The sequence below is a fragment of the Triturus cristatus genome, chromosome 4_1, assembly GCF_964204655.1.
Source record: "Triturus cristatus chromosome 4_1, aTriCri1.1, whole genome shotgun sequence".
Classification (NCBI taxonomy): Eukaryota; Metazoa; Chordata; class Amphibia; order Caudata; family Salamandridae; genus Triturus; species Triturus cristatus.
The window spans coordinates 458,855,461-458,881,662 of record NC_140585.1 but is presented as its reverse complement, the minus strand read 5'-3'; the positions used below and the strand labels follow the sequence as shown (position 1 = coordinate 458,881,662).

General features: G+C 40.2%; 1 protein-coding gene across 11 annotated transcripts in view; it reads right to left on the bottom strand.

The window, feature by feature from the left end:
- Positions 1-26,202, bottom strand: part of CALD1 (caldesmon 1) — a 567,652-nt gene that overhangs the window by 116,399 nt on the left and 425,051 nt on the right. For all 11 annotated transcript variants that reach the window (XM_085652624.1, XM_085652626.1, XM_085652628.1 and 8 more), the window contains one exon: positions 16,882-17,146. In XM_085652624.1, coding sequence (XP_085508750.1) covers positions 16,882-17,146 — 265 coding nt within the window. The remainder of the gene's footprint in view (positions 1-16,881; positions 17,147-26,202) is intronic.

The following is a 26,202-nucleotide window of genomic DNA, read 5'->3' as shown; positions in this document are numbered from 1 at the left end:
CAATGTGACTTCCCCTCTAACTGCCCAGTTTCAGGATGCGACTTAAAGAAGGGATGTAGGCCTACATGGCTTCTCGCCCGTATACTGGCCCAGCCATGCTCTCAGCACTGGTGGAACAGTGCCACGCAGTGGTCTCTCCAGGAATTAGCCACTAACTAGTTCAGTTGACTACCGGGATTTGGGGGGAGCAGCTTTTAAGTGAAACTTTAGATAGCTGGTTACCCATTGAGTACAAAATACACTTAGAGTAGCGCTTGTCTATCCTTCTACTTATTTCAAATATTTATCTTGCTTTTCGATGCATACGTTTTAGACAGAGGTTGTCAAATGCATTTTCAAAATGTGTTCTACAGAATCATGTACGTTCAAGTTTTGTTTGAGCCTCTCTTCTTTTCTCCTTTTTCCATGACTTCTGTTAAATGTTTTCGATCTCTGTATACTATGTTTACGTTTCTCGTACTCTACGTTTCACATTAATTTCACATTTGCAATAACTGATTTGCTCAGAATGTCAGGCACATTTTTAGGTCTCGCCTTTGCAGCGCATGAGAGTTTAAGCTATTGGCATTGTAAATGACAATGCCTTTTATTTATTTGTTTAAAAAACCAACACATTAATAAAAGGCATTGTAATCTACAATGCCAATAGCTCAAACTCCAGTAAATGCGAGACCTATTGCATTGCAAATGCTTGTTATGCGAGGATCCAAGCTCCAACGAGGAGCCTGGATACAAAGGTAAAATAATTTGTTTTCTGAAGTCAGAAGTGGAAAGGTACAGATAACTAGCCAATTAGATCATGGTGTGAACAAAGTTCCCATTTGCGTGAGACCAACAGAAAAATAACGAGATAAACCATCCAATTAAATGCAGGGAAGTGAGATAGACAACAAATCCAGACAGTCATGTGCAAGGGACAGACCCCAAGCCCACAGAAGCGAGCCAGCAAAACTGCTATGACTCAGCAGTATTCAAATGTAAATTTAAGTTTAATTGTCAAATATGTACCTCTTGCTATTGTACTGTATAAGCTGCTTATGTAAGAAGAAACTCAAGTTCACTGTTTTATTGAGCTATAAATTGTAAGATTACATCTGCATTGAAGCATAAATATAAAAAAGACCCAGTGAATGTCGTTTTACTGCACCTACTGCCACAGAAGAAGTCAAATACATGTCTTACATAATCACATTTAAAATCAATGGCAAAGAGCTAGTATTAACGGATGGGACAAGAGTTACATATCATTAGCTATTTATTTAAATAAAAATATAGGTGTTGTTGAGGAGCAGTTTAATATAATCAATATGCACAGCAATACATTTCACAAACTGAAAGTATTGCTCTTACATTTCGGAGTTCTAACAAATGAGAAAAAAACAATGCATTTTGTAAATTCTGCTAAAATCTGTTTGAGTCTTTTGGAAAAATCTATGTTGTCTATTTTCAATTAATCTACAAAACAAACAGATTTTTAATTTGTCTAATCTCTTTTGATGTACAACTCTGCCTCTATACAAGAGTAGACTTCAGATGAGCAGACTGCGTATGTCAAAATACCCTGTTTTGATGTGCATACTGGTAACAACTTATTTTCAGATTTCTGAATGTTGCTTGGATAAATATCAAAATAAGAAAGGTAAAACTGCCTACAAGGGATTTGTTTGGAAAAAAAGTAATTGGAAATAATTATTTTCTTGTTTCTATAGAGTGATATTTAATAACACTTTAAACGAGTAGATTGGGTTGCCCAGGTACCTAATATACGAATAAATATCAAGGCACTTCCATCATGTGACTCTCAAGCTAACGCAAGTCAAAGAAACGTTTTCTGTTCTCATGCACTTGGTTGAGTCGTGACTTCATTCATGTTATTTCCCTGCTCCAGAATTAAGCTACTGGAGGTTCATGTTTAGACTTCCCACTTTTGTGGTGGTATAATATGTGCTGCAGGCCAACAAACAATGGATTTAGGCCCAGATGTCTGTACCGTGGTGAATATTTGACATTGTTCTGCATTCTGTCCATCAATTGTTCTTTTTGCATTTGCCACCCCGAGTGGGGCAGGTATGCCAGGATGCGGGTCCCGTGCTCTACATGCCACTGGAGTCAAGCAAACCTTGCTGATGAGGGGTGAAACCCAGACTCGGTCCTAGGATGCTTGTTTCCAGTCCACGGAGGACCTGGTCTGGCAGTTTGGGTTGGACTGTTCCCATGAGGTACAGGGTCAAGACTGATTTGCATATGGCTGGGTTCAAACTGGAATGGCATGGTGAGCAAAAAAACAATGCATTTAGGCCCAGATCGCTGTACTGGGGTGAAAGTTTGACATTGTTCAACATACTGTCCATCAATTGTTCTTTTTGCAGTCCAATAGTGTCATTTAACTTACAAGCCCTGGATACACTTTTGTACCATATACTAGGGACTTATAGGTAAGTTAAATTTGCCAATCAGAAGTATAGTCAATATTGATATTTTGGAGTGGTCAGAGTACCTTCACTAGGGCTTGGTTAGAAGAGTTCAAGTGCACAGCAGCATTGGTCCAGAAAAAGGGGGTGACCTTATAAAAAGAGGCATTTTCTGGCAGCAAGTAAGAAAGAACCAGATATTGTGTCAGTGGAGGACTGGGGTTTCTCAAATCTAGAGGATGCCTCTTTGACATCCAACATGTGATGTGGGTTTTAGTGGCAAATAATTAGAGAGGCTGAAAAGGCTTTTAGGTAATACAGATATCAAAACAAACAAAAAATGGCCAGTCCAGATGAATGTAGTTGTGTCAGCTTTGGCCGTTTCAAGCTTCATGATAGGAAAATATACACCTTTTGAGAGCCCAAAGGTGGTAAAATTCTACAGCAGGAAGACCTGACCAGCCACTGGAAAACAGAATGGAAGAGAGTAAAAAACGTTTTCAGCACTAGAATTTGTTTGAAATACTGTGCTTTTCTAATTTGAAATCAAGCCATATGTTATTTTTTCCCACGAGGGGAATGGAAACAGAGACTGTAGATGGGAAATAAAGTGCTTAGAAAGAATAGTTCATTAATTACTGTACCGAATGCCTAGCGTTTAGTTTACCTAAAGCTGTACTACTGATAAACACGACTGTGTATCCACAGATGTGTTAGAAAGGTCACACTGACATCTGTTCAAAATAACATTTCCAAGAGAAATCCTGACACAAACAAGAAGTAGAATAGTGGTCATTGTGTACAAATCTTAAGAAATATTGACAGAAGTATAATAAATAAAAGCTTCAGCTTGACCAATGCTTAGTTTCTTTATTTCTCGAAGGTCGGTTTCCCAGGTTGATCAGAGGACTACATCTGTCATGCTGCACTAATGAATTATTTGAAGTACTTGAGTATTATTGTTTAGCTCTGCATGTGCAACGGTACTTCCTTTTTGTGACTCAATTTCATATTCTATTGATGCACGTTTAACACCAATAATAGGCAGGGGGCGCCGTGAAATCTGACATGTTTATTAAATGTGTTTGCAGCTCTCATTTTTTGTTGTATAATTTACTCTCTCGTCTCTCCCCTTCTTAGGTTACAGAACATTAGTATGATTTAAGCAAGCGGTCGCAATGCAGTAAGAACAAGAATAGAGACGCAAAAATGAATATTTGCATTTGTGCAATACCCAGCCAGGATTAACGTTTTAAGGTGAAATAACAATGCATTATTATTGCATATACTAGCATGATATGGTTTATTTGCAGGGAAAAAAATAACATGTCTATGCTCCGCAGCAGGCGCACATCAAAATACATTGTCTGAAATATAGAAGCCTGTGATATTTATTAAGACTTGGTAATTTGGAAGCACATATAAGCAAGAACACTGGTGTGTATAGATACATTACAATGAATATAAATCAAGTGTAGGATTGCTGTTAAAATCAAGCAGAGAGCCAGTGTTGCAGCAGGGATGACGGGGGACTCAAAGCAAGCAAGCAAGGTAACTCCCTCTCTCGATCTGGAAGAAAAATACAGGCCAAATTGAGGTACAGAGTTACTCGGTGCCACTGCACCTGCTGCACTATTAAAAGCTACACTGCAACATAGAGCTGTCGAAGGAAACATGCATGATTTGGATGGAGTTTCCATGCTGAATGGAATTAATGGTATTATCAAAAGGTGAACCTTTGGAGAAAGAATGGCATTTTTTCTTTATTTTGGTACATTTGGAGCCATGAGTAGCAAAGGGAATAGATGGTACTTTGGCAACCAAGATGCTGAACAATAAATGCTGATATACCTCAGTAATATGTTTGATGCTGTCACAATCTTATGTACATATGGATGTACAAAAACAGTTTGCATTGCAGGAGTGTTTCTATACCATATGACTGCCTTTCAGCAATCATTAACGAGCCTCTCATAAAGTGACATGAATAGAAACGTTTGGAGTTATTCTGTGAGTGTTTTTTAGCACGGATAGGCTGGAGTTTTTGGGATACATACAAAGAAGGTTGCCCTGCAATTTGGCATCATTTCCTTAACAAAAAACAAAAAAAGAGGATAACGATTTTTCAATTTATTTGGTCTTGTGCTGGTAAAAAACTAAAGTCTTCGACCTTCTGTGACCAGTCTTGTTGTTCCCATGGCGATGTTATAATTAACATGTAAACAATGAAAACGTTCTCATATTTCCAAAGTAAATGCATTGTTAATGTTAATATTATAAATTGTATGCCAAATCTCACTTTTGATTTCTTAAAACTTTGAACTCTCATACAATTCCACGTCAATCTACAAGAAAAAAAAAATCTCTGAACACTACTGGCCTAGCCAAATAGTAAAGAGATCTGTGCAGGGACTGAGAATACACTGGAGAGGAGACTTAACTACCCGCTGAAATTATAAAGTTCATTTTCATGAAATGCTGATAATGCATTCATCCTATAGGATACATTTTTAAGCCTGTTTTTAACTCTATAAATCTCAGAACATGTGAAAATTATTTCAAAATTAAACTCAACAAGGCTCACTTTAGGGACTGATGGCGTTTCAAGTGAGAAAGGTGTGTTGTATAGAGATGACTCATGTTGCTTTGTATTAATTATTTGTGCTTGAATTAGGATGTCAAATGACAGATTTTGAAAGATAAAAGTAAATTTCCTTAATATAAGAAGGCAGGTTCTCTTCTGCCAATAATCAATCAAATTGTGTTAATTTAGCTTTCTATTGGAGCATTTTCCTATTAGTTGAGTCAAGTAGTTATCTTGGTTTTTGTAATTTGCCTTCCCATTCCTCCTTTTCTGCTTCTCCTACGTAAGGCATAAAATAGTTTCGAACAGAGGCATGGTGTGTATCTATTATGCTTGTATCTGGGGGGCATTGCGTGGCGCCGGACGCAAATGGCAGCGTCTGTGTGAGGCTCCGCGGAACGGTTCGGAAAAACCACATTCTGCGGCTCTCTTCCAGACAAGGGTGAGCTGTTTTGCACATCGGAACATGCACTAATGAATGTGTGCTGAGGAGCATTGTTCTTTACATCCTCTTCGTGTATCTGAGCCTGGAAGATACCCTGGTTTTGGTGACTGATTACATAAGATTCCAAGCCGTCTTAGACTTTTCACCAGCAAGGAGAAAGATACATTAAAGGCATATTCTTTTTTAAACTGGGAACTATCAGAGGTAGTGTACATGCCTAAACCATTTGTGTGTAATAACAGACGTGAAAACCGGTTCGCATGACCTTCCTCATCGTCCAACCCTTCTCTATTGCTCATGCTACTCGGACTGCATTCTATTTGCGGCTCTCTCAACAATACCTCTTCATAAGGTGTGGTTGTGGGTTCACCAAAACGAAGTAATATTAAAGCTTACCGCATTATCTTTCTGACTCTCATATGGGAAGCCTTAAAAAGCTGGGCTATTCTGCACCACACATTACGCATACGTTTATCAAAAAATATTTTTTTCTGAGTTTTCTAAGATGGAGGAGTCATTGGCACCTGCTTCTAAAGCTATATCTCCTTTGAACCTGAGTACCTCTACGGCTGGCAAAGTTACTACTAAAAGATTGAAAAAAAGACCCGCCTTCTCCACCGAAAGTCTCTTTGGATATTTTATTGGAAGAGATACGAGCACTCTGCCCCTTTATGAAGGATACTCCCACGGAGCTACAATTCCTAACGGAGAACTGGTCCCAGATGAATGAGCGTCTCACCACAGTGGAGCAAAGTATCTCCTCATTTCATCACACTCATGAGAAGGTTGATTCGCTTCAATCTCAGATATCATCGTTACAGCAACAGGTCGAAGATTTGGAGAACCGAAATAGAAGAAACAATCTTCGCATTTATGGTTAGCCGGAGGGCTCAGAGGGACCAGATCCCTTATCTTTCTTCAAATCTTTTCTTCCCCAAATATTTGCACTTACCTGAAGGAACTGCGCTCAATATTCAGCGAGCTCATAGACTTGGTCACCAACGTGCAGACTCCTCCTCTTCCCGGAGACCAAGAGGGGTCATCATGTATTTCCTTGAGTACACAGATCTTCTCAAGGTGTTTTCAGCAGCCAAGTCTATTCAACATATTTCATGGTCCGGTTCTACATTATTTTTTGCTCAGGATCATCCACAGCAAATAGGCGTAAGGAATTTTTGAACATGAGACCTGCTTTACGCGCTATGAGTGCAAGATACGGTCTTTCCCATCCCTGTCTCTTCAAGGTTACTTACAACAACAAAACGACAAGCTATATGGATCCCGTTAAATTGCAAAGTTTCATCAATTTTATCAAAACTGACTCTATGGACTTTTCAGGAGCTTCATCTTCATCATCTAAAGCTCTTTGAATGATTTTTTTTCCATTTATTATAATGCTCTCTCTTCTTGACTTCATTGTTTTTAGGTTTAATTCCCAAACTGTTCAATTGGTTCTCATGTCTATTCTGCTGAATTTTCTTCTTGGTTTTATTGGTTCTAGATATTAGCGGTTACTACTTCTATTCAGATTATTTGTTTGTACTTAGCCGTGTGTTCCGTTGGCTCCTTTTGTGGTAGTGTGTTTATATTATGCGTGTTCTATTTTCCTGTTATGATAAATATTGTTGTCCCTTTTTCCTTTTATTCCCTGCAGGTCCCTGTATGTATCCACCCACTATTTACCCTCACCTTATTTGATTTGCTGTGGTTTGTTCTCGTCCTCGTTTCGTTGAGTCTAGACGCGCCATTCGTTCTTTGTGGCTTCACCTACCCCCAACTCCTTTGTGATGTCTTTTGAATTAGGGATGGGTTTTTTTTACAGTCATTTTTCTTTTCCCTTTTTTTTCTTTTCTTCATGTTTCCTTTTTTGTATTACATCCCCTTCTTCTACTTTTTTCTTTCTTCTCCCCCTTCTTCTGGTTCATTATTCGGTCCTTACATGAACGTCTACTTTCCTTAACCAAGACCTACTGTCTTTCCTATTTTCATGATCTTCTTTCTTCTTCTTCTATCTCTTCTACTCCTTTTTTCTTTTTGTCGTATATCTCTTTTCTACCTAAATCTTTCATTTCCTATTCTTCTTGGTTCCCTTTTTCTCGTTCACTTATATGTTTATCGTTCTCAATTTTTCTTTACCACTATATTTTATCCTCTTCTGGTTGGAATGTTATATATCTCACCTTTTGTTCTTTGAAGGTCTTTGAGGGCCTTCCTCTCTGTTACTTTATTGGTATTTTAATGTCTTTGAAAATTATATCTTGGAATGTCAGAGGTCTCCGATCAAACGACAACGTGTATAATCGCATTTATCCAAATTAGGAGCAGATATCGTTTGTTTTCCGGAATCCCATTTAAATGCTATAGAATCTTTAAAGTTGAAGAAGGGTTGGGCTGGGAATGTCTTTTATTCACCAGGTGATGGTAAGCGCAATGGGGTTGTTACTCTTTGTCACAAATCGTTAAAGGTTAATTTGCTTTCTCAACAATCTGATGAAGATGGTAGATGGATACATACTAAATTACAAGTGGGGGATGTTCCATTATCTTTGTTTAATGTTTATGCACCCACCAATGGAGATCCTCAGTTTTGGTCTTCCTTGTCTCAGCTAATTTCCTCGTACATTGAGGATAACTTTATCGTCACTGGTGATTGTAACCAAGTGATGGATCCTTTCATAGACCGAAGTTCATTGGTTTCTTTTAAATCTCAGAAAACACAAACTATTCACTCAAACCATTCAGAAATGTAAACTTATTGATGCTTGGAGAATTTGTAACCCCACCACTAGAGAATTCAAGTTTTTCTCCCCAGTTCACCAAACTCAATCCAGATTGGATAATTTTTTTGTTTCACACAATATATCCCAAACCTTAAGAAGCGCTGAAATTGGATCTATTTTGATCACAGATCATGCCCCTATTTCCAAGAATTGTCTCTCACAGCTTATTAAAGCAACATTTCAATTTAATAAGGAATCAACTGACAGTGCCTCATTATATCTGTTGAAGTCGAGTGCTAAATTCTATGGCGGTCAGAATAAAGCTGGTAAACTCCTGGCAAATTACTTAAAAATTAAACATAATAAGTTTGATACTGATGCTATCTTTGGTGAACAAAACACACTACGAAGTAAAGATCCAGAAATATTAAATGAATTCCTTCTTTTCTATAAATCATTATACTCTCCTGAGACTACACCTTTAGATTCCGACATTACACAATTTCTCTCTGGTATCCATTAATCTTTCAATATTCAAATAGATTTTACCCCCTTAGATGCTAATTTATCACAACAAGAACTTCTTTGTGCTGTACAATCACCTAAGAAAGACAAAGGCACGGGTCCTGATGGATTTACAGTCACATTCTTTACTCATTTTGCTCTTATCCTTCTTCCCAAATTACTCAATCTTTTAAATATTTTTACACAGTACGGGAAACCCTCAGGTTCCTTTTTAGAAGTACTGGTATGTCTAATACCCAAAGAAGGGAAAGATCTGCAATACTGTAAGAACTATAGACCCATTTCTCTTGTAAATATGGATAATAAAATCTTTTCCAAAACCCTTGCTATCCGTCTTGAATCATTCCGTCCCCAACTATTAGGCGCAGAACAGTCGGGTTTTGTTAAAGGTAGTCTCCTTTCTGATAATATCCGTCTGTTCTTCGATATTTTATCAAAAGCCCCGCACTTACCCCATTCATTAATGGCAATAGCATTGGGTGCTGAGAAGGCATTCAACCGAGTCAATTGGTCATATCTCTTCCACACATTAAAATGGTTCAGTTTTGACCCCAAAATTATTTCCTTGATCTCTATCCTATACTCTAATCTACGTGCAGCCGTTTTTGTGAATGGTACTTCCCCCTATTTTGAGTTAGAAAGAGGGGTGCGTAAAGTTTGCCCACTATTTCCGTTCCTTTTTAATCTAGCCTTGGAGACTTTTCTGTCCAGGATTCGGAAAAATGTTGACATAAAGGAATTTGACACTAAGTACATCCAAATTCAGTTAGCAGCCTATGCTGATGACATCTTATTATTTCTCTCTGAACCTCAATCTTCTGTACCTGCCTTCTGACAAGAAGTGGAACTTTTTGCTTCTGTTTCTGGTTATAAGCTTAACCATGATAAATGTAAAAAATTACCCTTGACTAAGTATACATTCAAGGACGATTTTAGTTCTTCTAACTGTGCTTGGAATTCACATCACATAAAATATTTGCGTCTTTATTTTACTCCTTCAATTTCGACAACGATATCTCTTTGTATGGAGAAGTATTTTTCATAAAATCTCCTCTCTAACCACTAAATGGCACCCACTATATATCACTTGGTGGGGTCGTTTAGATACCATCAAGAGGATGTGGACTCCACTAGTTTTATTTAGCACTTCTAATATCCCTGTCCCCATTCCTTTAAAATTCTGTCCCCATTCCTTTAAAATTCTTTACAAAAATTAACTTTATACTATCATCTTTTTTTGTGGAATAAAAAAACCCTGTAGCGTCTGACGAAAACTAAAGCAGAAGGCGTTGTTAACTACCTGGATTTCGCCACTTATCATAGATCTTTCCTACTTCGCCAAGCCTCGAGATGGCTTTCTAACTCCTCATTGGATTGTCCTTTGTGGGTATTTCTCGAACGTTCCTTTGTTTCCCCTTTCTCTTTTAAAGAATTTCTTTCCTTTACCCGTAGACCACCATCTTTATCTACTCCTGTTCTCAAATATACTTTCAAACTTTTGAGTTTTTCTTCGTCCCCGTCTCCTACCGACTTAGATTCCTTTCTTAATTCTCCTTTATGGCATAACACTTCTATTTTAATTCGCGGGAAACCCTTTTATTGGAAATCTTGGAGAAATAGAGGTTTAATTTGGACGTATCAACTGTTTTCTCATAATAAGATTTTATCTTTTTCTGAAGCTTGTCAACTTTTTCTTTTACCCCCCTTCCTTTCAATCCAAATATAACTTAATCTCATAGGCCCTTTCTACTGCACATACTCGCATTCAACTACACCCGATATCTCCTGCGGTTAGCAATTTATTAGCCTTTCTTCTTTCATCTCCTAGAGCATCCAACAATTATACTTATATACGATCCTCGCAAACCGTTAGAACAAAGACCAAAGTTGAACTTCTTGGGAGGAGGATCTTGGAGTTGACTGGCCCTCTTCTCTATGGAACAAAATATGGTCCAAGATTAGGAAAACTTCTAGGGCAGCCAATGTTATGCAAACGTTATTTTTTATTTATAACAGGCTTTTACTACATCCAGTCATATTACATAAAAGGCACGTCATGGTACCAGATACTTGTTGGTCCTGTTCCCCTCCCCTAGCTGGGGTCAAATTAACTCTCTTCAAATCCAACTACACTTTTTCTATCGCACATCTATTTTTGGGTAGCTTATCCCCTATCTGGGAGGATCATACTTCCAACATCAAGATTGTAGACGTACTGTTGGCAATTGCCTTTCAGCAGATCACTAAAAATTGGAAGGATTTTATAAATGTATCTTTCCTGTCTTGGTGGTAAGCAGTGTGTTATCACAGACTGGACACAGCATGTGTTCACCCCATTCATCTAGCTATGAAGCGCTCTCTTATAGGGTCACCGGTTACATGGTTCATTGATTGTAGTGCTACACGCTCTTTTTCTTTAATTCCTGCTCAACAAGAGGTTGCTCGGCCTCCATGATATTCCATATTTTAGATATTAATATATTTCACTATGCTGTTGTATTTTGACTATGCTATGTTGCTACATGGTTGTTACTTGCAATGTTTTTTTGTATAGATTTACTGATGTTTCTACTACCTTTTCATTCCGACCTTGATATGTTCACATGATACTTTTTACTTTTATGTTTCCCTTTTCTGTTCTTTTACCCCCTCATATTGTAATGTACTGTATTATTTTTTTTTACTATTATGCTTGTATCTATTTTGGGTTTGTGTAGATGAAAACTTAACTCAAGGTCTCTCACAGACGCAAATTTTTGCATCTAGAATCCTCTAATTTCATCAACCGTATTCCTGGGGAATACTTCCAATAGACATAGAATCTTATTGGCCTAAGATCTACAAGCTATGCGTGGCCCGACTGTCCATTTTCTAAAACCCCTAGAAAACACTTCACCAGTACTCACTCACTCTCATTGAGAGGAAACCCTTATTGAGAGTTCACTCATTTTCTGTGATCTGCAGTACCCACTAACCAACTGACCTAGGCACATTTGAAATAATCGGTAGCAGATATAACACTTCTCCTAATAATAATGTTAATATGGGGAACTCTAACCTACAATAGGTAAAATGACATAACAACCTACCTCTACAGATGCTCTCATCCTAACTGCTCAGCTCTCAAAGCCACCATTAGTAGAGAGTCAGGGCAATGTATTGCACTTTTTGATTTTCCACTGGGAAAGATCAAGTTTAGGTACAATTTAGGATATGAATAATAAATGCATAGATCCATCCCCACAATGGCTCTAAAACTCAGGAAAATAACATACTCATCACATTATAGAGCTTCAGAATAATATGCTTCAGATACAGACTACACTTTGAAGATTGTGCTGTAAATTAGGCATTAGCACATGCTCTTTTATGACAAGACAGTTTGTACGTGCACCTCTTCTGCTCTATTCCGGGGATAATACATGTTCTCTACTTAAAGTGCATGTTTTGCAAAAATGGTCCCACAGACTCATTGGGAAGAAGCACCACACTCCCGATGAAGTAGCCTTTGGCTGATTCTTCCACGCTTTTAAAATTGTTCCGGGTTCAATGCACTTTCATTAATATTGTTCACATCTCCACCGCTAATATTTAAGAACCCCACTGGCAAAGTGACCATCTGTCAACCACCAAACCTGACTTTTGATCCCCTATAAAATGTGTTAGTGCTTGTAAATACCCCTCTTCTGTGTACAATCCAAACACCTCCTGATAGAAAATTCTCTAAAAACTCCTTCATTGAAAGACATTTGCATACTGTTTTCTAAATACTCATTCCCACACACAGCTCCTCTCCGGAAAAAGCACCAACCTCTTCCTCTGCAAATTAACGTGTGTATTTCCACACAAAATCTGCCTCACCTCACTGATACTCCTCCAGAGCTATCCGGTGCCATCCCAGTCCTTCTCTATCCAAATAGCTGAAGAATCTTGCTCTTGGATTCATTGTGAATGGAATGGACTGTTCTTTTTATCTATTCTCTTATCAGCCACAGTCAGCTCGGCTTGTACCTTGCTGTGCGCTACTCATTTACCTCAATTTCCTTCTCTCTATCTGTCATGTACCCACCATTACTAACAGAACGTACCCAATTATAATTTTCTGGGGATTGCAAAAAATGATGTTTGTTTCCTGTCCACGTGGATCCAATTGAATGAAGGACTTTTTTTTATAAAGCACACAATTACACAGGGGCAAGGTATCCTGTCAGTGAGACTTCCTGAAGAGAAAATCATGGGTGAAAAAAGAGGGGAGTTTTTAGCATTTTTTTTCAGAAACACAGACTACGATGAATGAAGCAGGAGGGAGGAAATGTCATGCTTTCATCATAAGCATGCTGAAAGCACAGCTCCCAGTGCTGAAGCGCTGAATTCTGGGAGCTACCAGGAGAACACATTCTTTAAGTGTAGACACCCGACAGGATTACAGGGTGAACGAGAGCAGGCCTCTGTGACAGTTGCATTGATCCTTGAACAGACTTCTTTTGAATATGGGCAATCTGTGACGAGAAATTAATGGTGTGGAGAAACAAGAGTACTTAGAAAGGCTGAGCACTGGATGAGCAGTGCCATTACAAATATGCTGTAGTCTTGATACAAAGTATGCCACCCGACAAATAGGGAAGAAACACGAAGAGCCTGGACTACAGTTTTGCAGAACTCAGCAGGAAATATAGGAATAACTTGTCTGAGTACCTTTAGCAGAAAGAAGCAAGTGGAGGTAATGAACGTAATTTATTCTGTAGTAAGTGATCAACAATATTTTCCAAATTCTGGGCCAAAGTAGCCACTGTGGGGGAGGGGGTGCCATAGGGACGGCCACCTGTAGTGACCCCAGATGGATGCCTTGCTGTAAACGTGCACTTCTCTGTGGCAGAATTAAGACGCACAGAGTTGGAGTCCATCCTTGTGGCAAAAACAAACATACAGTCCTGAAACCGGCATCCGGTCTCTCAAACTAAAAGTAATTCATTAAAACAAATTAACTTAAGCTTTACATACTAATACTTTTGCAAGAATCAAATAAACTTGCTGGTGCCAATATGTCTCCTTAGGTTAATAAAGACTACGGTAACACCCATGCAATGACACAAGCTCTATTAAGCGAGCTCACATTTCTCAATTAAAAATTAATCACACACAGGCATGGTTGAGAAGGTCTAGTGTATGCATCTACACTTGCTGCTTGATACAGAGCTGTATAAGTGTACATTACGAAACATCCAAGAATGTGTATATATTTAAATCTTCCACAATCACTCATGCTATGTTAATCTAACCTGGAATAATTTAAGAGAGTGGAATGTACACTGGATTTACACCACAAAAAGCTATTCTTATAGCTTAAGTCCTTATATCAGCATTCATTTTATGACTTGCCACACATACAGCAATATGTTTAAGTGTGCTGAACTGTTTGCTTGTATATGTAAACAATTCCACTGCAATAGAATAGGCCCTCTTCATGATATTACCAGCATTACTGATTATCATGTGTTACCACTTTCAGGTTTGAAAGTCGACCTATCTCTGAATGTTGCTCTCATATTATAAGCAGGGCACCTTTTTCCTGTATTTATTATTTTGACATTTCCATCAGTATTTACCCATAATTATTTTTGATCATCTTATAGATATATATCCATATCATTTAACATTAGTTAACTAATAAATATGGGGTTAAAGTTGGATTCTTGTTGGGTTTAGAATGATAAGCAGCCACACATAAAACAATAAAGTCATATGAAACTATCAGTGTTATATTCCAAATACGTGCACAGTTATTTAAGGAAATTCCTTCTCCTGTTAAGTTCCTTTGACAGATATTAGTCTTGTAGTCATGGTTAACAGTGTGGAGAGCCATTTGAAAGAAGAACTACTTTCTGTATTTTTTTTATTTGCAAAAACAAAGGAACAGTAAAACACATTTTTTTCATCTTTATTGATGTACGAAACAAGAAATTTGGAAAACTGTGAGATTTAAATAAGCCACCGATATTTTTGAATGATTACTAGGTTGAATGTTGCCCAGATTTTGGCTGACAACCAGGCAATTTGTGTAAGGTATGGGGAAACAGAAGAGTGTTTTGTGGACGTGAAAGAGAGTCCTGTGGCAAAGTTAAGAACCTTGTCCTCTGTTAATAAAGTGTGTACAAGGATTAAGTATTAGAAAGCTGTTGTGGGAGTCTAATTTAACAAGGGCACGTGCAGCTAGTGATGTTTAGGCAATGTGGAATGGGATGCAGATGCAACATTTGAAATCTGTCAACTGTGGTCAGAATAAAAAATTCAAAGGACATGGTAGGGTTAAAGTATATGCCACAATTTCTGCTTGATGATGTAGTGACGGGAGTGTCAGGAAGATATTTTATGAGGATATGAGGATTTGCGGGTACCAACTTTACATGAAAGTAGATTTTAGTCTTCAATTTATTTTTATTTTTTTTATTTATTTCAGAGCGCTTTACAGATTATGCATCGCGAATGTTATAAGCAAAACAAAACAGAATAAACAAGGCAACAAAATCAAAGTCTAATTGACAAACATTATCCTGAGGGAAAAACAGACACAAAAGAATCGACAGCGTGACAAGGTCACAATCTAGAATTGTCCAAGAAACTCGTGAACCAGGTGAATAGACCAGAGTCATCGGGTATGGACCCAGAACCAAATGAAGAAGACATGCTAAGGAAGAAATTTCTTCATCAAGAGTCCTTTGACTTCTTTCTTGAAGAAGACCGTGGAGGGTTTCACCCGGACTTCGGGAGGAAGGGAGTTCCAGATCCTAGGAGCCATCCCTGAGAAGGTTCGGTTATAGGTCTTTTTTTTCTTGACTTTTTGTGGTTTTAGCAAAAGGGTGCTGGCACTTCTGGAGGCTCTAGAACCGCAGGAGAGCTCCAGTTTCCGAGCAAGGTACAGTGGGGTCTTGAAATAAATGGCCTTGTGAGGAATAAATGCAATTTTTAACTGTATCCGACCTTCATATGTCAGGTCCCTCAAGTCCGGAGAGATGTGGTGGAATTTTTTGTGTGCCAGTTAAGAGCCCAGCAGCGGAGTTTAGGGAAGCCCTAAGAGGAGTCGTCCTCACTCTAGGCAGGCCGCAAAGTGTTGCGCTGCCATAGTCCAGCTTTGAAATCACTAATGCTTGTACTGCAACCTTTAGGTCATGAGCAGGGAGAAAGGGTTTGAGTTTTCTGAGTAGGCTGAGTTGGAAGTTCGCTCCTTTGGTGAGAGAACTGATCTGCTTCTGCATGTTCAGGCTTTTGCCCAGAATGAAACCCAGAAAAGATGCTGAGTCCACGAGGTGCGGTCTACAGTTAAGAGCAGTCAGCTGACTCAGCCATTGCTCCATGACAGGGGATTGGTTATGAGGTGAGATCAGTAAGAATTCCGTTTTAAGAGCATTCAACTTCAGGTGATTACTTGTCATTCAACTTTGTGTTTCCAGCAGGACTGAGTTGAGGGACTGAATGTCTTCGGGGGAGACGATCTTCAGGTATAGTTAGGTATCATCTGCGTACATATTCAATGACTTGAACATGAGGCAACTATTGTGCATTTAGAGGCAGGTGGCTGTGAAGCAGTCAGAAAATTTAGAGTGATGAGAGCACGCAAAGGTCACGAAGAGTGTGCCCAAGGTAGCAAATGAGAAATTGTATGGTCGGCAGAGTAATAATAAGAGGAAACAATTGATTAAATTAATTCATCTAGAGACCTGATGCAATTGAAGAAAAGGAAAATGCCTATCAACTGCCTTGTGGGACTAAAGTGTGAACGCATCTTGACATTGTTTTTAATTGAACTATTTAAATCTTAATTTGTTTGTCAAAATTATTTCCTACCCTATGCAAAGCAAAAAAGTGACAAATGTAAAAAACGTTATCTGATACAATCAGTCAAAGACACTTAAATAGCACACATGGTCACTTTAGTTTTGCAGAGTACCTTTTCTCTATGTAATTGTTTCGCAAAATTATCAAATTAGGAAAGCTAATGCTATTGAAACGTTTTCCTTAGGATCTGCAGGCAGATTTAAGTGACTATTCTTTTTACATAAACCTTTTTTGCCTAAACGTGTAAAAGATATAAACATAGTTTGTAAATTTGTGTACATACTTTCTTCAAGGATCTTTTTTTTTGGGACAACCTGCATAATATCGGGGGTGTATCTAACAGCTTCCATAGAAAACCCATACCTCTTCCTTTGCTTTACGCTCAGCCTCGTCTTGCTTCTTTTTTCGCTCCTCCTCCTCCAGTATCTTCTTGCGCTCCTCACGCTTTTTCTTCAGTTCCTCCAGTTCCACGGTTGCTTCTTGCTGCTTCTGCTTAAGTTTTTCGAACTCCTCACTTTCAGTTTCCCCTCTGCGTCGACGCAGCTCATCGAGCCGCTTGCCCGCTTCCACCTTGGGTACACCATCGACTTCTTCTGGTTCTGTATGCCCTTTCTTCAAGCTGGTGCGACTAGGAGCAAATAACACAAGTTAACATGGTGATATTTCCTCACAGTGGGTTTACTTACTCATTTATCATTAAACCCTCATTAATAAGGCAACAGGAGATCAGTTACACAGAGGCACATATCGAAGGCTTTCTTGAGCTGCAGTGCTTTTCGCCTTGGACAAGGTGTGAAAGGCAGACTGAGCTGAATATAAACCCAGATGGTCGACTCACACGTTCTACAAAAATATATGTTCCCTCTCAGATTAAATATATCTAAGACATTGCACCCATTGACACTTATCATTTTACTGATGTTATAGAATGCTGTAAACCTGTGAATATCATAATTCAAGAAAATAAACAAGACAGTAAAAAAAGCCCCTGCTAGATAAAAAAAGTTTATAATTGTACAAATCAGATCTAGTGCAGTCAAAGTAAAGTCAGTTATAGGTTATCTCACAGTGAAGGGCAAAGCAAAATGGACAGAAAGGACGATGAAGGCCAGTGTAAACTGTCCTGTACACACACTGTCATGTACACCTATTTCGAAGCACATTGTGGTTAGGAGATAGCTTACTATCAAAAGGAACTTTAGATAACTTGCCCCCCATTTAATTTATCCGGGAATGAGGGTTGCATCAAATGGCATCTGGATGGTACACGCAGCAAAATTACAGTGGTTGCTACACGAGAATTTGGGGATCTCGCAACTACTGTGATAGTGGTTTACAATGATAAAATAAATTCAGGATTAGCCATCTATAGGCAGAGGCAAAGACTGGTGCTGATAGAGAACACATTTAAATGAGCCTTTTGAACCCCTAAGTGATGGTGGAGAGTGGGTCAAGGGAGTTCCATAACTGTAAGTCTCTACTAGCTTCAGGAAGCCTGGAAACTAAGACTAAGTAATGGCACGATTCTATTTGCTTTTATAAAAACGTTTATTTTTGTACCATTTTGCAATACTGTATATACGTTTATGTAATCTGATTTCACATTAAACACTATCATTTATTTCCACTCCGCATTAAGAGTTTGAAATTCAATCAATTACATTTAGCCAGATTAGCCCTTTAAACCTTTCCAGGAAGTTATGTTCCTCCACTCCTGAACTGGAAGCAGACTATCAGCAGACCCCTGGATTATAAACCATGCGAACACTTGCTCACATACATGTGTATTTGTACTTATTGGGTATTTACTTTTTCAAGGATCTCTATAAAACCAAAGTAATCAAAGAATAAGTACAAGCAGCAGCAAGAATGAGCAACTTTTATTCTGAGACAGAAGCAGAGAAGAGGACAGCAAATGTGACCTAAAACAACAGCCGTTTATGGCAATAGGCCAGAACATTTTGAACAAGCATTGCAAAAGCAAATAGGTCTTGCATTTGAAAGGCGCTGGTCAACCTTTTGGTCAAAGTTTAGTTTGAAGGGTTTGATTTAGGACTTGATTAAGAGTTTGACAGTATGGGAGTGGGCTGCCACACCCCGCTCCCACAACACCAAACCAGACTGCTGCACACCCGCCAGATTACAAGTCATTTTGTTGTGGTGGGCGGGCGGTGAGGGGATCCTACTGCGGTGCAGTTTAAAGGCTCATATCGAGCCTTATAACTGCACCACCGCCAACTGCCAATGGATGCTACTGCATGGCATGGACTCAGCAGTCCATGCCGTGCAGGAACAGGGGTGCATGCACACAGGGGGGTGCAAAAAGTGCCCCTTACATGCACCCCCATGCACAGTGGCAACAAGGGCCCCTATAGGGCCCACTTTGTTTCCTCACCACCAGTCTTTTGATGACAGGCGCACCTCCATGAGAAGGATGGCGGTGGTGAAACTCATAATATGCATGGCAGTGCCACATCAGCAATACCATGCATATTGCTTCCCCTAGACGGCAGTGCCATGAAGAGGGTTCGCGGATCCCTGGCATTTACAGCTGTCTCAAAGTGCTACGACCACCTTACCTATAATACGCCAGTCGGATCGATGGTGCAGCAGTCCCCGATCTCCACCTCAATTTCACTGCGATTTCGGTGATTCGATGGGCATTCAAACTCATAATCAGGCACTCAGTTCTTTGCAAGTTCAGTGTTGTGTAAATACCCTCATGTCCCATTTCTCACAAAGGACATCAATCCCATTATTCAAATGCATTAGTGTCTTGTTGAACTTTATAATGAAGTCTCAACATTATTGCTCTCTGAATGTCCTTCAGTGCTTTGAAAGAAGTCTCTTGCTAAAGGCACAGTTACTGGTACATGTTCCTGTGTCTACTATAGTATGCCTTTATCAATTTCTTCCGGGCAACACCTATTTGAGAAATAACACCAATCCAATATCCCTCAAATATATGCGTTCATAGAAGTAAACACGTTCCAATTAAATTATACATCAAATTATCATGCCTTGAAAAGATTCAGACGTGAAAATGACGAGAAAATAATACATGGAAGCTTGAAATATCTGTATCAAAGCTGCCTCTACTTTTCTTATTACATCAATAGTCAATTAAAAGAGAAAATGAAGTAGCTGCTCAACTAACTCTCAATTGGATTTTTGCAACAAATGACCATCTATATATTGGTCTGTTTAAATTTGCACTACAGCTACTACACTTATTCCAAATAAATTCCTGTGTGGAAACCTGCTGCGGCTGATCATGAAGGGCCTGGCGTTTTCATGTCTGTTTTTCCTGGGTGCTGGGACATTGATCCCGATTTTATTGCGGGAAAAACTGGACAGTAAAATTGCTTTAGGCTTGGCCTGCAACAGCAGCCAGGCCTCGTCCTCCACTCCCACCCGTGCATGCAATGCTCTCCCCTACCAGGACACTTCTTCACCTCCCCTCCTCTATCATCCCCACTCCCTTCCTCTAACCTCCTAATTTCAATCCCACTTCCGAGTGAAGCTCCAGTTCCCATGTGACGCCCCTACTAAAGGGTAAATGGGAGTGTTAACCCCTATATTACTGAGACAATTCCATGCTGGTTAGCGCCAGGTAAAACAAGATCGGCACAGTTATTCCCCATTCTGTAGTGTTTAAACCAGTAATTAAGGGTGCAGAGTTTGTACCTCACTAGTACCATGATGATAGTAATTGGGGCCTTAGTCTTTGAGATCTTTAAGACTGCAGTCAAAACTAATCTTTTAGAACTTTTATCAATAAAAGAAAGCAAAACAATTTGCTTAAAAGGGACTGACTTATATGGCACTCATGTACACAGGATTGCCACGATAGATCAGTATTTAAAACATCTCCACATAACACGAGCAAGTGATTCACATGTACCAATCTTAAACCATCATTGGGGCCCAATCTGCTTGAGAGTGTTTGTTTTGAAACAATTTGATTGAGTCTTAATTTCGCAAATGCTGCACTGACAAGGTTCAAATAATCAGCATATTCCAGGGTGTTATTTGTCTCAGTAAAAAAACAGAATGATTACTGTATCTTGAAGTTCCTCAGATCCCTTTGTTGGAAGTAAATGTGGCACATGTAAGAAATCCTCTGATTTGTAGGCAATCATATTCTGGTAGGAGAACAAAGTCTACGAGCTTACAAAAAACGGTCACTTAGGTTTGCTGCTACCTGTTCATACCAGAAGGCCTTTTTGTTCGATCTTTTCTTATGCACAAGGAATCTGGGATTAAATTCCATACAGCTAATGAGCTGTTAATATCGAGGCCATACTGTGGTTTCAACATCTGAGCAGTGACAACAACTACTTTATAAGCTTTCGTCTTTAAATTAATCTCATAATTTCCTCTGAATAGGGATGTTCGATACGTCAGCCTATGGTGGTCTTCCCCCCAAACATTTTGCCTTTCTGCTCCATTTTTACTGACCTTGTTTCTGACTTAAGACTCTGTGCACTTTACCACTGCTAACTAGTGCTAAAGTGCTTCTGCTCTCTCCTCTAAACACGGTTGTGTTGGCTTATCCCTAATTGGCAATTTTAATGTACTTTTAAGTCCCTAGTAAAGTGGAACTACATGTGCCCAGGGCCTGTAAATTAGATGCTACCAGTGGGACGCCAGCACCAATGATGCCACCCACTTAAGAAGGTCTTTAAACGTCCCAGCCTGCCATTGCAGAGCCCGTGTGTACAGTTTTAAACTGCCATTTTGAAAATATTTTGCCAGGCCAAATCTTCCTTTTTAATACATACAAGTCACCCCTAGGACAGGCTATGGACAGCCCAGAGGGCAGGGGACAATGTATTTCAAAAGTAGGATGTGTACTTTTAAGTTTTACGTGGTAATGAAAAATTCTCAAATTTGTTTTTCACTACTTCTAGGCCTATCTCTCCCATAGGATAACATTGGGGTTGCCTTATTACATTTTATAAAAGTAATTTCCAAATGGGAAGGCATAAGCAGGGCATGTTTAGTGTCTCTGGAATCACAATTTAAAATCCTAACTTATGGTGAAGTCGGATTTTAGATTTTAATTCTGAAAATGCCACTTTTAGAAAGTTGCCATTTTCTTGCCTTATCCATTTAGTGCCTGTAGTCTGTCTCTGGTCACATGACTGGGTGTAGCTGACAGTTGGGCTTTGTGTATTCGTCCTAGACAGCCACACACAATAGGGAGCTTAGGTGTGCCTAGATGGGCCATCACTGGCAGGATGGGAGGGAGGAGCTGGACACAGCCCCACTTACACCTGAATTGGCTGTATTCTGCCTCCACACAAAAGGCTGCATACCCCCTGTAGTTAGTCTGTAGCCAGGACAGGAAAGGCAGAATGCAGGGGCGGCTCCTCCACTTGGGAGTCGGAACACTGCCCCATTGCTTTCTCGCAGTGCGAAAAGCAGAAACGTAAAATGGTATAAATACCATTTTACATTTCTGCTTCTCGCACTGCGAGAAAGCAGAAGAAGGGTATGCCTTGTTGGGGGCTGGCAGGTTAGGGAGGAGTGGCTAGCCCAATGTTATGTGCGCCGACTGTTTGGTCGACCCCGGGGCCGACCAAACCAGTCATAGCACTCTAGGTTTTCTTCATGTAGGCTGCTGTGCAGCCTGCATGAAGAAAACGGCTTCCCCATAGACGTCTGCAAGGACGGCGTCCTAGCCAATCACAACGCTGCCATTGCAGCATTGTGATTGGCTATGGGGAAGAGAAGGAGGCTGCCTGCTTCTGCTTCCTGTGAGCAGAGAGCAGGTGGCGCGATGAGGGAGTCCGGCACCGGAGACGAAGGTAAGTTTGTTTTTTTAATTACATTTTATTAAGTTAACCCCCCACCTCCTCCCCGCGCGACCCTCCCCCCCCCCCATACCGCGATTCATGCTGGCCACAACTGGCAGGATGCCTTGGGACTTCAAAGGGAAAACTCTAGAAGCTTTTCGCCAACTTTAAAGGCACAACTGAGTATAAATACTGGACCTCAGACACCACCACTTCTGTACACTTCTGGACATGTGGATACCCTGTCAGGAAAAAGGACTGATGTGCTGCTGACTTATGACTGATGTGCTTCTGACTGATTACTGCCACTCGGCTGGACTGCACCCTGCTGGGATCCTGCTTTCATGTGCTGACCTGCTGCCCTCCTGCCTGGGTGAGAAGTACTGGACCTGCATCTCTTAAACCCAGAACCCCAAGTGACTTCAAGTGTTATTTGGCTGGCCTCCTGACCTAAAGCTTCAGGGACATAACAGGCTTCTAACAACCATGCATCTGCACATGGATTCTGCCATCTGTCAGTCTACCTTTCCAAGTGGTGCCACTCCAGTCCTAGACTCTTGGAAGAGTTTAAGGGGCTTTGCTAGCCTCTGTGGATCTAGTGGACCTGTTGCATCTCCTCTGCTGCACGGCGCTACCCCGAGCAGAACTGACATATCTCCATTACTACAAGGACTGGAACTGTCGGAAAGCTTGCATAACCGCTGCAGCCCGCATCGCCCTTGGAACCGCTGCAGCAGGGCATGTCCTCCTTGCTTACAGGATCCTCAATTTAGACGCAACAGGACCTCGCACCGCAGCCTCACCGCAGTTCAGAGCTTATACACAGCTATGGCTGCGGAACGCATCTTTGACGCAAATCCAGTGCCCTGCAAACCAGGTTTGAAGGTACTCTGCTCAGCAGACCTGACTGGGTTCTTATAACCGGCCCATGCTCTACCGCGATCAGCCTGAACTTATGGCTTTATCCTGGTCCAGTGCAGCCAGATATCCACAGAAATTCTACTAATTGCATTTTTGCCGTTTAGGCATAGTTTTATTTATTAAAAATCACTATTTTTCTAATACTGTTGTCGGATCCTGTTGTGGTATGAGTTTTCAGCGTGTTACTGTTTGAAGTATTGCACAAATACTTTACACCTTACCTCTGAATTAAGCCTGGCTGCTCTGTGTAAAGATACCGGAGAGTTGAGCACAGGTTAATTTAGGGTGCACTTGTGACTTCACCCTGAGAAGAACTGGTTGCTGCTTGAGAAAGCTTTGTCCCCCTCAACCAGTAACCCAATTTCTTATTAGGGAGCACAACTTAAAAGACAAGTACATAGTGACAAAGTTCCTTTTAATATTTCCTAGCATCCATGTATCTTAAAATATACTGGGCTTTGGTTTTGAACATAATACCCTGCTTTTTAGGTCTGGTGTTGGCCAAAACCTTTTTATTTTTTTCAAAAATATATGTATAATATAGGTATTTTATGGGGCTTTCAGCAACCTCTCTTCATCCACTACCCTGTTATTATGTCATTCACATTTGCCTTCCAACCACTAGCATACAGCACGGGGGCCACTTGAGCCACTGGGCAACTTCACTTAGAGTGACTGCATTTTCTCTTTCACTAGGCGCACATTCGCACACAAGGTAGTTCTCTTCAATTCCAGTTTCTGTATAGACTTTTTTGCTCTGGTGTTGCCTTTGTGTTTAGAGTCTGATGTGATAGCGGAACGTTTTCAACCAGCTCTGTCTGTCTCTCTGTGCAAGCCTGTCTGTCCGCTATGCCTCTCCTGTCTGTCTATCTGTACAAGCCTCTCTACCTGTCAATGCAAACCTCTCTTTCTGTCTGTCTAAGCTTGTCTCTCTCTCTGTCCTTCTGTGCAAGCCTCTATGTCAGTCTGTGAAAGCCTCTCTGTTTGTCAGTCTGTACAAGTCTCCTTGTCTGTCAGTATGTACAAACCTCTGTATTTCTGTCAGTGCAAGGCTCCCGGTCTATCTATTTGTAAGAAAGTTTTCACAAAATATTCCAATAAAGCATTAGCAAAGGCAAGAATGCGGTAGGCAACGGCAACCCAGTTGGCTTTTTTCAAGTCCGGTGTTCGCCATAATCTTTTGATTTTTCTGCAGGTTTGTGTATAACATAGTTATAGGGATTTTCGGACAGACTTCCTCCATTAGTCTGTTGCGTCATTCACATTTTTTTCCAGCCACTGCAGCATGTATCATGGGGCAAAGGGGTTAGCACACTTCAGCCACTAGGTCAGTGCTTCATTTGAGCTGGTGGTTTCTGGTGCTCGGCACCGGCACTTAATTGTCAGCACCAGGGCCTGTGACAGTCTGCCACAAGGTGGCACTGTCTGGCTAACTTGGAGATGACCACAACAACAGTTAATTATTAACTCAATATGCATTATAAATGAATATTGCCTGCTGCCAAAGTCATTCATATAGCTTTGGGGGCGTGAGATATCCGAATTGTCACACTTGTAGGAGTGTGAATGTTAGTACTTGTGTTGTTACTATCATCGGCAGCATGCCAGCACGAATATGTGGTACAAGATGCAGTGGCCTACTGACGAATGCCCCGGCACTTATTATTTTGCAAATTAAGCACTGCACTGGCTGAACTTCACTTTGAGTCACAGCATACTACCCTTTCACAAGGAAGCATACAAAAAAGTGATGGCCGGAATGCTTGAATTAATCTCAGACACTGCTAATTAATCAAGACTGCATATCAGTACATTGTTGTTGGGCAAATAATGCCACTTCAAGTTGGACCCAGACATATGCATATCAGTCTTGACCCTGCTCAAGTAGAACAGTCCACCTGAACTGACAGACCAGGTCCTCTCTGAAATGGAACACAAGCAACCGATGAGCCGGTTTCACCCTGATTAAAAATCATCAGCTTTCACAAGGAGCACATCCACACAGCTTCAGCTTCAGCGACTCCTATGGTAATCTGGGGTTTTTTTTTAAACCCAAAAATATTTTTGTCTTTAGTCAATTGTTTTTTAGATTGATGGCTTGGATGCTTCCCCAACAATAAGGCTTTGCACAAACTATGACAGAACAAAATACTAATTGCCAGAGCCAAATTGCTGGTGGTCAACACCAGACATATTAGCTTTACCAATGCTTGTTGTTAAAATGAGATTTATTATAGTATGACATGTGTACATGTAAACCATGTGAAAAGGTGTAAAGTCAAAGAGAAATGAATTTTCAGCCGGAGTCCTTAGCTAATCATCCATAAACAGGTCAAAGAAAAGGGGGGGGAAATACACCCCTCTCCAAACCTCTCACTAAAAGGGCGTAGCGAATTAGTTTATTATGAGTCCTTTACTTAGGAGGAGGTGCTAGAAATGCTAATAATTATTTAGTTCAAAGCCTCATCATGCAGCTTCACTTAGAGTTGTCTATTTTACTTTAGTAAAGGTACAGAAGAACCACATTTTTTCTCTGCTTTTCTATGGCCATCTATGGTAACTAAACAGGCGAGCCACATTGATATATATAGTAGTGTCCTTAGGCCATACCATAAGAGAGCATTACAAGTGCCTATTTAAGACAAATACTCTGTATTGGACCTAGCCCTTTTTGTGGTGTCTCCACCAGATTTTTGCCTTCTGTTGAAAGAATGAATAGCATGACTTAAAGAGCGCACAGCTACTCAGGGAGCGTCTCGGCACCAAGACATGTAGCTAGGAGGGAGAGAATAGAGATTAGTGGCTGAAAAAGTGAGCTTTTAGTAACTTGTGAAAAGCAGTCTCATTTGACAGGTTTCTAAGATGAATGAGGAGGAGGTTCCAGGTTTTGGTCACACAGACCAAGAAGGATACGTTGCCACACCTCAATTGTATAAACCAAGGAACCATTATCAGACGAGCA